Raw genomic sequence first — 14587 nt, 5'->3', positions numbered from 1 at the left:
TGAAAGGCATTTAAAGTGAAGAACTTCTGAAAAGACTCAGGCATTTATTTTGTTTAGGCTGCCTCTCAGAGGAGTTCTTCTGGTATCCAAGATCTGAAGAACACGACCAGGCCGCACCACGCTTTCTTTCACCTGTAGTCTACTGTCTATTTAGACTAAAAGTCAAGATGAACAACAATACTTTACTGCAAATAGAACAATCTCCTCCAGCACAGTTCAATTCAACTTCCATTTCAGTGGTTTTATTTATAGCAGTTCCTGGCTTTATAACAATGCTCCATACTGGAAATTTGCTATTCCAAAGCCGAAAGCAGTCTTCCGAGCACTCCAGCCAACAGCTCTTGTGACCTCCCTCCATAAAATGCTAAAGAACCAGCAGTTGTGAATGGCCACAGCAACTCTTGGAACATTTGAGGCATCAGATGGAGTGTGGGTTAGAAACTCAGTCTTGGAAACTGCTTCTGCCTCAATGCTTAAAGCAGTATATGGGAACAATAACAGAAAGTCCTCCATCTGTTTATTTGACTGGATTTAATTTTTGAAGCGTTTCTGACAAACTTGTTGCTGCCCTTATCAAACATATTTGCAGGGGTTAGGAAATTCCTTTTTAAGAAACATCTACCATAAAGTGATGTATGTGGAAAGTAGAAACGTAAATAATTACCTTTTACTAGATTCACCTCTGTGAAATGAAGGATTTATTCTGCATAGTTCAAAAGCATTCTGATGCAATAACATATATTTCAAAGGTAGGTGATACAAGAGAGCCAAGACTCCCAGAACTTCTCATGGAAGGCACTAAGCTGCTAAACATGCACTCACAGCTCTTAAGAAGTAACGCTATTCCTCTATCAAAGTGATTGAAAAAGTGATCGAAAAAGTGATCTACTGAAGTTTCCAGTTAGGAACGTGTCAGAGTTGGGAGGAGACTAGATGTTCAGACCTGGTGGCATTCAGAGTGTCCATTCTAACCTCAACCATTCTGTGAACCCTCTGCTGTCATACCCCTCCTTCTCTGAGTTTGAAGGAAAGTGGAGCAGTAGCAGCCTGCTGGGTGCTCTTAGCCCCCAAGTGTACATTTTCTGGGGGGTTAACCAAGGCATTTACAGTGTTTGGTTAGCAACTGTGTGCAATGGCAATAAATTGGTTGCTTTTAAAGTATCATGAAAGCCTTCAGCACCAGAAGGAAAGAAGATGAGCCACAGCATGGAGAAGGAGCTGGTCTTTTCATGGGATGGATTTGCCAGTGTTTTGGTAACCGTTGCTGGGGCCACATCTGTTAAGCCACATGCTTATTAATCATGGGAGAATAATTGCAAAGAATTTTTTGTCTCCTACAAACACAAGCTCTGTGAGCTTCTTCCAGCAGGCCTCCTAGATGAATAAAATGCCTTTCTTTGAAGCATCTTTCCATGACCAGCTTTGCAGAATTTGTGGTTCCTCCGCACAGCTCCACCTGCACCTGATGTTTCCACTCAAGTTAACAACTTGTCATCAACATCAGCCATGCAGCACCAAAGTGCATCTGAATACCTAATCTGAGGGTGCACAGCCATCATGTAAACCCCTTACCCATCTGCCGACTGCATGGGGAGATGCTTGGCCAACTGATCACAAAAAAAAAGGTGGTGGTTTGGTTTTGTTGGGCAAGCAGGGCTGTGCTCATCACAGCACATGAGCCCTGGGCCAGGCTGCTGCCCTGCACTTCTAATTGCATGCAACAGCAAAAAGATGTGTATGGCACAGCTTGAAGGAAAAAGCACGTTAATAAAGAGGAAAAGATCAGGAATCATCACTGACTGACAAGATGCGATGTCAAAAGTCAATACATTTTCTGTCTGGCAATTAATGAAATGAAAGCATGTGTAACATGGCCCTTCCTAAGCACTTGCAGCTGGAGGCTTCTGAGTGACTTTTTCAGTTGAAAGAATCAATTTAGTGAAGTTGCAAAATAAAGTGCTTTCTATTGCTACAATTAGGCTAAACTAAATTGAAAAACTTCCCCCCTAATCAACATTTACAATTTTATTAAGGATTGAGATTTCATCAGTGGCACCCATCTGCCCCCAAGTAATTATCTCAACAAAAGAAATAGCACCAAACATCCCCAAGGAGACTGTGACACGTAGCTACTTTAGAAAGTAGGAAAACAACATCTCAAGTGGAATTTACCTCAACATCAAAAGGAGTAACTCTGAAATGGTACAAAATTCAAGCACATATATATATATATATATATATATGTACACACACATATATATAGATATATTTAATAACAACCTCAATAAATCACAGTTTTCATAGCAGCTGTATAATCATGAAAGAAGCAAATGAAAACATCAGAACTAGAAACAGCAGGGATGTATTGGGAGTAACAAAAAAAGGATCTAAACTGAATGAGTTCTGCCTTTCCACCCACAGTTCCATTCTGCAGTGAAATAATGTATTTCACATAACATGGAATAGCAAGTGCTAGTAAACTGTGCCTTGGGAAGGTAGGTAGATACAACACAAAGCAAAAGAGAGAAGGAGATGGGAATTGTGTTACTCACTGTCCAGCGATGGTTTACTAATTGACATTAAAGACACAGATTTGGTCAGTGAAGATGAAACGGAGGAAGTGCAGAAATTAAATCCTTGTGGGTGTGGTGCTTGATGGATCTGCAGAACAGAACAAAAACAAAACCCACACCGGTCAAATTATGGGAATTCATGCTTTCAAACAGTGGAAATTCAAACAATCCCATGTAAGGCACAGGTGAAAAATGCAGGAAACAAAAATGCAAGTAGCATCAAACTGTTGAAATGCAACATTTACTTTTAAATGGAAGGCCACTAACCACTTTTGGAACAGAGAAACTAGCTTCTAACTTTTCTTGCAAGTTATTACAAAGTGGATGTTTTCAAGCCACAGAAATTACTGCTGTGATTCCAGCTCCTCATGGTAACAACACTGTGGTTCAACATGGTAAAAAACATGATGCATAATTGTTCTCCCCAAAAAATGCCATTCCTTGATGCAAGAGAAGACATAACAGCCTTCACACACCAGCTGCCACTGGTCAGAACTTGCAAGACTCATTTACTGTCCTTGATAGACTGCAGCGACTCTATGAGGTAGAGAGGTGGGATGACTAATGATTCTGGCAGGTTCCCAAAAAGAACCATGGCTGAAACACCAAGCTCTGAAATAAAGGATATTTAAAGTATTTAAGAGTATAATTGCTTATTTAATAAAAATAATCAGACTCTCACAGTATTCTGGCTCATCTATCCTTAATACCACAGACTTCTGCTCCAGAGATCACGCTAAATGTAATTAACATGCAAGTAAAATTTTGCTAAACTGTTGCTTAAAATGTGTCTCTTGATTCTAGTTACGTCTATGAAAGAAAAGAAACACACAAACTTTGGTTAACCTCAAAATATTAACAGATAAATTACTACAAGGTTTATTTCTGTCCACTCGAAAGAGTCATCCACCAACTGTAATGCTCCAAAGATTCAAGCAGCAAATCTGATCACAGTGGCAATTCCTCTGTGTAAAAACTGAAGACTAATTATATTTCACATACAGAGTAGAAGCCTTCGCTGTCACTCTGAAAAAGGACTTTTAAAATGTAGGCGTAGACTTTCCAAGCAATGCAGTAATGGTTGGGCAACTTTACCTGGTGATCGTAGTCTCTGATTTCCCCTTGCTCAAGTTCTTCAGTGAGCAGGACCAGGGAGCCGCACTGGTTGCTGGTGAGTGTGCTCCGTGGGAGCTCCTTGGAGCTCAGAGAAGCAGCCTCCATGTTTGCAGAAGGCTTCTTGTTCTCACCAGAGTCTCCAGCAAGGCCTTCTAGGCTGTAACTGAAGAGAAACCAGGCAGGTTAGATGCTGAGGAGCTCTCAGCAACCTGTGTCATACAGCACATAGCACACTCGAGTGTAAACCAGAATGCAGTCACTAGCTGAACCACTCAGAGATATGCTGATGCTATCCCTCAGCATGTTACTCTCAACAAACAAGTGCAGATATCAGGGGAGAGATTTGTATTTACATTATATTCAGAAGAAACAGCAGCTTCTTGTGTAACACAAGATGTGTAGCACAACACTACCTGTCCTGGACCACCACCCTCCCACAGAATCAGCACTGGGCTGCATGTAATGTTCATCTTTGCAGACATATCCTCTGAATCCACTTAGCATTTGCCACTGCACAAAGCTTTGGTACCAACAAGGTTTTTCTGCCAAAACTGTTTTTTCCTTTAATTCCTGTTTTTTTCCTCCCCATCAGCCACTCAGTGTTGCTTTATCATTTGCTGATGAAGCCAGCTCTGACCAATGGAGCCAGACACGATCACTCAGTAATATTCAAAACAGCAACATTTGGTGTGCAAAATATGGTAGCTATACAAGGTCTGGCCGACCTCTGCAGAGACACCACCTGCTGACAGACAGGTAACCTCTACAGAAAAATAAAGCTAATACATTCTCTTTTCATCTACACAAAATAATTCCCTTCAAAAATGTGACTATTTCCACCTGATCTTTCTTGGCCCTCACATTCTGCCACTAATCCTTGTGCTCTTCATACCAAGACTGATAAGCACACTGCCATGTGGGGTTAACACGCACACTTTGCACATTCACACCTCCATGACTAATGTTCGACCTCACATGCACAAATCCTGCTGGTCAGAAGCAAGATATACCCTAGGTATGTACTCCAGCTTCTGGTACACGGTTTGACATCAAAATGAGCAAGTAACATAAAGGTTGATTACTTTTTAAGGCAATCTCTGTCTACCCACAAAAAAATAGTCCTAAAGAAACACAATTTATTGACATCAAAGCGGGCAACAAACAACTAGCACCAACATATGAAAGGGAAAACACACTATAGATTGCATAGATTAGTTGAACAACCAGAGGAGCTTTAAATTCAGGTAGACTTGCATAGCAATGATTCATTTTCTGCATTCGTTTAGAGCCATTCTGATAAATATGCAGCTTCAAAGCCAAAAATGCTATAAGCCTTGAGAAAGAAGATTTATTGAATTTTTTATGACTTTTTTTTTTTCATGTTGATTAATGAGAAGGAAGGTTGGATGAGGCATTTACAATTTAATCTGCTTTAGAAAGGTTTTGATTCAACAATGCGTATCAACAGCAGGCACCGTCAAGCTCATTCAGAAACACCTGCGGAGAGAAATGAGTCCCTTTCTCACCAATTATTTAGGGCCCAGGAACATTTTTTCTTCTATCCCAAGATAACAATAACGACATTACAGAGCACAGGAAAAAAAAATGCAGTTTGTTGTGACACAAAGAACTCCAAAAACTGCCTTAAAATGGTCATCATTTGGTAATACCGTTCCATAATTGTTAGTATGTAGATGAAACAGAATTAGTTCTGTAACCCGAAGGACAGATTCATTTCTTTCTCAAGATCTAGTCTTCAGAAAGAGCGTTTCAATAGCTCTACCCACACCCAGCATAAGAACTGCCAGAGAAAAACAGAGGCTGTAAACTCTGTGAGTGGCTTCCAGTTATGTTAAAGCATGGCACCAGGTAACAATCTGACCTACAAGCATTAATCCCATCTTTGGGGCTTCCTGCTGGAGGAGCGAGTGTTGAGTGCCTGGGAAATGTCCATTTGTGGCTCTTGGACTGTTTTCTCGCAGAAACTGAGCAGCCTCTTCAAAGGAGGCTTTCAGTGTACAGGGAGCAAACACGTATGCAGTTAAACCCCTCATGAGATACGCCCAGAACACAGTGTCATGAAAACACAGCTGTCCACGTTATGATTCTATGGCCGTCACCACAGCTGTCACAATCACGCCTTAAAATCACCATAGAGCAGAGCAGCTCCGACCAAAAGCGTGGTTCTCAAACACCCAAAGCCAACAAAAACAGCCACCACCTTCACCCGCACCCCAGTTCAGGATGGCCACAACAACTCATGGCTGAAAAAGCAGACGAAGCAAACAGACACGTGCACGCTTCAGCCAGAGCAACAGAGAAGGCAATGCACGACAAGCTGACAACACAGTTTTTGCAGCACCCGGTTGCTGCTGCAGCACATTTATTTATACCATACCTTCTACAATTAAAGTCAGGACCCATGGCAGCGAACTGCACACCAGAGGGACACCAGCTCAAACTAGGAACATCGGAAGAGGCAAAGAAAGGAAAAGGGCTGAGATTATTGGCTTGTTATGACGCAGGGGAGTGTTAAAATACTCTCATTTCTGAATATCTTACAATGAAAACAAACACACAGCCCTCAGAAATAATGCAGTTGTTAATGTATGTTTCTGGCTGTGAGAACACACCAAACAGGTAGCGGGGCAGCCCATGCTTCCCTCACACCCATCCCACCCCGCCAGCGTACAACAGAAACTGTTCCTGGTGGGGAGAGATGCTTTTGGGAACACAGGGCTGACACACAGCAAAGTCATTTTTGCATAAGTAATCACACAGCCATTGTGTTAGTAACGATTAGTATTTTCTGGTACCTCTCACCCCACAATCAGAAAAAAGAGCCCCTTACAAATGTTTAATCATGCAAGTCTCCTCTACGCAGGAATTAATAACTTCAGGCTACACTTGGGAAAAATAAGAAAGGGGAGCTGCAGTCTTAAAAGCTGCACAGCAAGTCAGTGAAAGAGGCTGGAAGGAAAAACAGGCTCGTCTTGCTGCTAACTTGGGATCCATTCAAATCGGGGTCCTTCAAGGAGCGCTTTGACTAGAAAACCTTTCAGATCCCATACTCCCAAAGAACCCTACGTTGCATCAGGAAAGACATAAGCAATGCAAATACAGAATGCAAATATCTTGGTTGTCATTTTAAACACCGCTTTTGTTATTTTTTCCCTGCGATCTCATGGGCCAATTGCAGGTTTTGCAAATACAGAGAAATCAATCTTCTTGTCAGCTATGGCATATAAAAGACCTCTAAATACCAGAAAGGCTGTCCAGGAAACGTAAGACTGAAGGAAATTTTGCATCAGCAAAGATCTGCCAAGGCAATGCTGCACCAGTCCTGTTCCCAGCCCTCCCCTGTGGGCCATGCATGGAGAGGACGTGGCCAGAGCATGCTCCCATCCAAGCCAGGAGCCTACAGAACAAGCAGCACAAGTCTAAGCGACCCTTGGTCAGGGTTTGTGAATGTCAGGAACCTCAGATGTCACAAAGGAGTGTTTAAAGCCACTGACTGCATCCATTGCAGGTCAAGTCCTTGCATTGCTCCCACACACAGTGCAACACTGGAAACATTTTGGAAGAGTTTATGGTTGATATTCAATGTTGGAATTCAGATAACTGCTACTTGCTTTATATAGGATTCTAATTTGGCTGTGCTTTGCAACCCAAAGCTCTCGGTGCTTACCCAGAAGCTCTCAGCTCAGTACCATAAGCACTCCTTATGAAGACCTTCCTATCATACACCAATATTTCAAGCTCTTTTGCATGGTTCAGCTACACCACGTAGTGGAGGGAGGTATAAATGAGGGATGTGGCTGAATAATTAAAAGAAACACATCCCCATGGGCACAGCAAACCTCTTTCCACCATCAACCTGTCTGCAATTTGAGGCCTACGTTCAGCCCTCAGCTGGGTCAGTAAAACCCACTCAGAGGAAACTAGCTGAAGGCTGAGCAAGTTTCCCAAGGAAGACAACATCAATGCTGTCCCTTTACTTGCTCCCCCAGCCATGTGCTCATGGCAATGAGACTGCTGGGCTAGGAAGACCTTTGGAGCTGTGCTTATCTTGACTTCCTTTCACTGACTTGTTTCCAGAAGTCAGAAGTTTGTGGTTGCTTACAAATTGAATAGACAGCTTTACTCAATAAAGATGTGTAACGTTTACATCAGGTAGCGCACTTTAAAAGATGCCTGTAGTTCGGATTGATGTCACGTTTTAGTGACAATCTCTAAGGCTAAAACTGTAGGGAAGGAAGGCAGAAGAAAGAAGGGACAGGAGCTATGCATGCATGCAAGAGGAAGCCAGGAAGTGGTGCAAGATCTCAAGAAGGATGAAGACCTTTTGGCAAGGGTTCTGGAAAGCAGAGTCTTCCAGAATTATAACCTTGCTGGTGAGCCACCCACAGTCTGCTGGTAACACTATCAAAACTGCACAGGACCACTGCATAGCATGCAAAAAGCCTTCACAGAAAAAGATTTGGGGAAGAGGAGAGCAATTATAGATAACAGCCTCATGTGAGAACTGCTGGAATTAGTTTCAGCCTGCTGCTCTGCAGCTGGTGCTAGAGGGGATAACACCAAAATGGTTGGGAAGCCAGAAAAGAAGGACAGAGAACACTTATGAAAGAACATCAGGACATTACTGGATTTGACTCAGTGTTTTGAGTTGTCTTTTTGAGACAGTTTCTTTACATTTAGGTTCACGGTTTCAGAATATTATGACTCAAGGGAGCTGTAATAGTATTAATAGTGACTGCTGAAGAGGTGATCATTTGCATGAACAGAGCAGATGGGTGCAGAGCAGCGTCATGCAAATAAAGTGGCTTCTTAGAAGTAAAAAAGCACGTTCATTCTTGAGCCTTTCCTGTCAGAGCTCTCTCCTGAACTGCACGGCACTGCTCAAGCGGCTTCATTTACGCTGATGCATGGTAAGGCCCTCATAACATTTCTCCCACATGTGGAAATTTGGTAGTTAGTTTAAACACACGTCTCACACGCACGTCAGGTAACCACAGCTGAGTCATGGGAGAGAGGTCCGCAGTTACCCACTGCAGGAGGAAGGACTGGGAGGGGAAGGGGGGAGGATCAGAAAAGGTCAAACTGCTGAAGGGGAGTGGTGAAATTTCTCTTTTTCTGGAGCCTGAAGATGCCTAAACCTGGACAGTTCACACAAGTGCTGAGTCAGAGATGAAGCAGCCTGTTTCATATGTTAATGGGCAGCTGAAAGGTTGCGCGAGTAAAAGGATGTATCTGCACTATGGATGTGGAACTGAAAGTTTGCTATGCAGAAGAAAACCAGAAAACCCATGGAAGCAAAGAAAGAAAAAACCACTTTCTGTTTGTCTGGGAGGTGGTTTTAAAGAACAGCATGTCATTTAACCAGCTGCAGACCTGCACAGTAACATGTGACTCCTAGGTTGTTTCGGTGCATCTCCTCAGCAGGTCCCCCTTCTGCAAGTCCTGGCTCACAGCACTCATGTGCTCTAGGAACAAGTTATGCCTGTGCTTGCAGGTAAGTGGTTATTGTCATACAAGCCCAATCTAACACATGCCAATGCCTATGTCTGAGACTGTTGCAAGCTCTGGAGAGAGCAGCTTGAGCTTGTGCTCAGGATTAGGTTGGAGAGGGAAAGCAGCCAAGCAGGACACGCTACTCTAGCACAGCTCTCGGAGAGGTGGGGACTCCAGGTTCACTAAGGTGACATATGGAGTTAGTAGACATTCAAACACAATATGGTTAGTCACGTTAGCTGGCTTTGTACCTTCTCCTATGAATGGGAGGCTTCTTTATACTATCCCCCAGAACTCGCATTGAACTGAAAATGAATCATGGACAGTGGTCAGACACTCAGATGGAATACAATGAACAAATGACAGCTGAAGGAATGCTACCTGACAGACAAACTACAGAGGGAATGGAGGTACAGAGAAAACACAAAAAGAGGTACTGCAGGAAGCAATGAGTCTCTTTCAATCCTCTTGCATCTCCTTTTCTGCTTACAAGTAACCTATTTAACAAGTATTGACCATGTTGCAACTTAAAGCTGACCCACTGTGGGCAGCAACTAAGTTTAGGTAAGGGCAAACCACTTGACAGAAGCTGTTAGCAGCCATAGTTAACAGCTCCAGCTTTGCAGCATTTCATCCATCAGTAAAAAAAAACGCAGGCATTTCTTTCCTCAGCCACCAATGTGAAAAACACTGCTTTATTGTTGAAAGACAGGCGTTTCAAATCCGCTATGAATGTCAGGAATTACTGAAGGATGAACATCCTTTTGTGGAAGCTTTGTTTGCTTCCTTTGTGTTTTCAATAGCAAAATGTAGACATGGGGATTATCCACAAACAGAGGGGAAATAAGCGTGTTTTCACAGTTTACTTAAGATGATTAATTTTTTTCTAATCTTTTCTGTGAACAATTTCTTTTTTTACACTCATCTCACTTACAAACAGGAAACGTAATACTGGAAAACACCAAAAAGGTGGATTTCTTTGTGCGTAGGCTCCTGGCATCCCACCCTCGCAGACTCTGTGCTGGGGACAGGACTGTTTCTGGTGGGACTGGGGGATGGAACCTAAAGGCATCTCCTGCTGCTTGGTTGCCAATGTTCCTCTGTACAGTACAGCTCCTTTTTAGCTCATCTCGTGCTCAATTAGTGAGTGCAAACTGCTCATACTGGTGGGATGGGGCAGCACAGGTTTTAACCTTAGCGAAGGTTTGTGCTTCACGTAGCTTCATTTCAAAGGTTTGCAGAAGTCAAATTACAGCGAGGGCTTTCCACTCTTTAAGTGGAAAAGTATCTGCCATACGTGCCTTGTCTGGAAGCCACTTGTTTGGGCTCTGCTTTCTTGGTATTTCTTGTTGCTCACTAAGCAACCAGAACCTCAACATCACAACAGCCATGCATGAAAAGCAACAACAACAACAACAAAAGAAAGATAAAAGAAAACAAAGCAAAATAAAAACAAATAATTCAAATTCCTTCCAAACGAAAACACAAAACCAAATGGGAATTAAGTTATCAGCAAAGGTCTTCCAGTTTGTCTTTTCTAATTGACCTGTGTGACATATATCCTTACGTAGAGGCAGCTGCATCTAGGAACATGTGAGAATAATTACTGTTCCTTTACTGAAATTGTCTTACATTTACAGCAAGTGTATTTTCCCATATCAGAAACCGCCTCTGAACTCTGATGCAGAAGAATTTAACCCCATCTGTTAAGCGTTAGCAGTAACTGCCAGCTATGCAGTTTATTACCATCACAAATCCTAACAGGTACTGCACTGAAAAATCTTTCTAAAAGAGCTTGTGAGCTTATGGACTCGTGCTGCCATATTCCTGCTTGTATACCCGACACTGACTCTTCTGTAGCTTTAAGATATCAGTATTGCCTAATCCATTGAAATATTACCTAGGAATGATAGAAGATACAAGGTTGAAGAATAAAAAAGTATTACCTTCCTGGAAGCATGGTGATGTGTTTGATTGGACTCCCTGTCCATGAGAGGCTCTTTGAAAATGTACTAAGAATCCAATGAGGACTACACATCTCAGCACTACATACCTCTTTTTAAACCTTAGAGCCCATTCTATCACTTACTATAGTCGATGAGATTTAACACTCCGGTTATTCCTTTAACAGAACTCTTCTTATAGAAAGAGGTGGTAATGTTTCAAACTTAAGATCTGTCCCAGAATATCTAGAGAGAGGCTGTAAGAAGGAAGGGGACAGACTGGAGGTCTGTTGCGATAGGAGAATGGGAAATGGTTTCAAACTAACAGAGGGGAGATTTAGACTGAATTTAAGGAAGTTTGTTACAGTCAGGCTGGTGAGGCACTGGCACAGGTTGCCCTGTCCTTGGAAACACTCTGTGTCAGGCTGGACAGAGCTCTAAACACCTGATCAGCTGTAGGTGTAGTGTTGGGCAGCTGGAGTAAATGACAAGTCCCTTTCAACTCAAAAGATACCATGATTCTTTGACTTCCATTCGCTCTAATAAACTTTGAGTTATTCCTCCTATGGAAACCTAGAGTGTACTATAGGTATTAAGATCTTTCAATCTGAAAGTTAAAGGTAATGCTATGTTAGGAGGTTGTTTTCACTCCTCAGAGTGAAAAAAGTTTTGAGGAGTGACCTCAATTTTCAATTTCATAATGCTGAGTCCAGAGCTCAGATAAACCCATGTAACTGCATGCAAAGCAAATCAGGGCAGCTCTCTACTCACCTCCTCTGATTGATTTCTGCTTCATTGGTGGCATTCTTCCCTGGCCCCCAGCTGTGACGACGGAAAGGTGACAGCGGCCGCATTGTGTTTCTTGAAACAGAGGAAGGAGCAGGCACGTCTGTGATACTGTCCAGCTCCTCTTCCTTCTCTCCCAAGCCAGAGAGTTCACCCTCTCCTCCCTCCACAGCCACCATGCTCATGCAGCTCCCATCCAGGCTGCGCCTGTCCTTGGGCTGAGTGAAGCTCACTGCAGGTGGGAAGGGCAGGGATGTGTCGCTGCCCAGGGATGAGTTCCTCTCCAAGGACACGGTGTCATCAGCAGAGGAGCTGGAGCTGGTGACATCTCCTGCAGACTGTTCCTCTTCAGGCTGCTGCAAGGTAGAAAAATAAAGATGAGCCTTTATCTCTGCTATCGCACAGCAACTTCCTTTCTCACCATTTCTAGCTGAACCTATTATCAGCCACAGGGGAACAAAGCTGCCAGAGATATCCCAGGTGTTAATGATGGAGAGGGATGAAGGGGAAACCGGGTCATCATGGCTCCCCATGACCAATGCCAGACCCTCCTGGGTGACAAGGGGCCAGCTTCAGCTTTTAGCCATGAGAGCTTGAAGGCAACACTACACCACTCTGCTGCATTGCAAAAGGAAGAATTATTCTGTCATAGGAAGCAGACACAAAAATAAAAACTTAATCCTTCATCCCCTGCTACTTTCCACTGAGCAAAAAGTTAATGCCAGGGTTTGCAGTATTTCTTCAAACCCCAACTGTAATTGAAAAATACTGTTCTATGGGATCGGCCACACTCTATTACAGGCCTCCATTCATACTGCAATTTTTGGTTTACTTTGCTCCAAAAGCAGTAAGTGGAACCCAAACTGGTTCTCTTTGGCAAAAGGCCACATGCTGACAATACAGCCTAGAAAGAGCCTATGATTATTCTGTGTTCCCCGTGGCTAGGGCAAAAACACAAGCATGTATCTGACATCACCTTCAGTCTGAAATGGTGTTTGCCCCAAGAGACTGACGTGGGAAGTTTCGATTTATTCTCCTGCAGAGCCCTGCACTGTATCATTTGAAATAATAATAGGCAGAATGAACTGTCAGATCATATATAATGGGCTATTCACCAAAGCCACAGCAGCTAATTGTCCTCAAATAGCAGGCTGGGCTGTCAGCAGAAGCTGAGTATTCGAGGAGCTGCAGTCTTTGGCAGAACACAACATCCTGTTCTGTGAAGGGCATCGGGCACCACAACCCACGTGGGAGATGAGCAGCATCCTCATCTCCCATCAAGCCCAGCATGATTAGATGCTCCAGACACTGCTTTCTCACGGGCACACAGCGTAAGGTAAAAGCTTCGTGTTAAACTGAATAAAACCACACTGCAGTGTTCATAAAGCGTTCTAACCCAACATTTCACAACATGAAGGGAAGCCCTGTTTCATTTTTGGCTATTATGTTATACTTATTTCAGTTTAACAGGTAGCAATAATGTTCCTAAGGTGATATCAATAAATGCTGTCACACTATTTCCCCACTCTCCTCCACCAAAAGAAAGGAAACATAGACAGCATGCACAGCACAATCCCTGCTTGCACCAATAAACATTAAACGACTGCTAAGAATACACCCAGAGGCATACATTACATAGGGAAAGAATGTCAAACATTAGCCACAAATTTATGCAAATTATAGTAAATTTTACCATACATTTAAACTATTGGACTTGACACATATTTAAATAGGAAATACAGGTTAAAGCAAGAGAGAACAGAAAGACAAACCCTGCAAAGTTTTTGATCATGTTTGGCATTGTTCAGGATTATCTGATATCGGCGTGATTCAGGGTGAGAGCTTAGCTTAAATCCAGACAAATTAAGCAGTCATTATGTGGATAACACCCCTCCAGTAGAGGAAACAGTTTGCTTGGCCTTCCTGAGACACAGGAAAATACTGTTAAGACACCAGGGCAGCGCAGCAGGACTGATAACAACATGCCAGCTGTGCAGCAGAACGATGGGACAGTTTGGAAACATTAAATGTGGATGCATATCTAGTGAAAATAGTGCAGAACATTAAAACATAAAAAGGATATCTTTGCCCCAAAGTACAAAGAGGAACTTTTTATTTCCTGGATGAAAAATAATACTGCTCCAGTTGAAAATGAAGAACAAAACCTGCTTCCCTGGCAAGAAAGATTTAAGATTTCTATCACAGCTCAGAAAGAGGATTGAAACTGCGCAATATATCTGCCCAGTTCGAGTTTTGCCTTGAGCACCCAACAGACTGCAGCGCACAATAAACACTTTCCTTGAACTTGTGGCCCATGCAATTACTATAAAACCTGTTCTGTCTTCCCTTAAACAATGTCTTCCTTTCTGTTTTTTTGAAACAAATGAAAATAGTGAATATGAAGGACCAGGACTGTCTGGAAAACGCCAAGTGTGGCAGACGCACCTAAGGAACATCTGTATTGTAGGCAGCTCTGCCAAACATTAGCTAGTTGGCCACGTTTTGGTAAATAGGCATTGCTGTTTAATCCTATTTGAGTCAGAAAACACCCTATTTGCAGAATGGAAATGGTTCTCTAATTCTTTTCCTGAAAGAATTAATAAAGCGTTAAAGAAATATTAACTTTCCTTGGGTTAGGCTCGCTACATTGCACCT

The 14587-nt window shown here is 42.7% G+C and overlaps 1 protein-coding gene across 5 annotated transcripts in view; it reads right to left on the bottom strand.

Annotated features, from left to right (window-relative positions):
• The window catches only part of AKAP13 (A-kinase anchoring protein 13), a 188498-nt gene that overhangs the window by 36567 nt on the left and 137344 nt on the right, over nt 1–14587 (bottom strand). For 3 of the 5 annotated variants that reach the window (XM_072345260.1, XM_072345262.1, XM_072345264.1), the window contains 5 exons: nt 11918–12288; nt 9455–9508; nt 6088–6150; nt 3669–3852; nt 2553–2661 (listed from right to left, as the gene is read on the bottom strand). In XM_072345260.1, the coding sequence (XP_072201361.1) occupies nt 2553–2661; nt 3669–3852; nt 6088–6150; nt 9455–9508; nt 11918–12288 (781 nt within the window). The remainder of the gene's footprint in view (nt 1–2552; nt 2662–3668; nt 3853–6087; nt 6151–9454; nt 9509–11917; nt 12289–14587) is intronic. The other 2 variants (XM_072345265.1, XM_072345263.1) reach the window with 2 other exon arrangements.

Source organism: Excalfactoria chinensis, chromosome 10 (assembly GCF_039878825.1).
Source record: "Excalfactoria chinensis isolate bCotChi1 chromosome 10, bCotChi1.hap2, whole genome shotgun sequence".
Taxonomy (NCBI): Eukaryota; Metazoa; Chordata; class Aves; order Galliformes; family Phasianidae; genus Excalfactoria; species Excalfactoria chinensis.
Note: the sequence above shows the minus strand (reverse complement) of the source record. Positions and strands in the feature narration are given on the sequence as shown.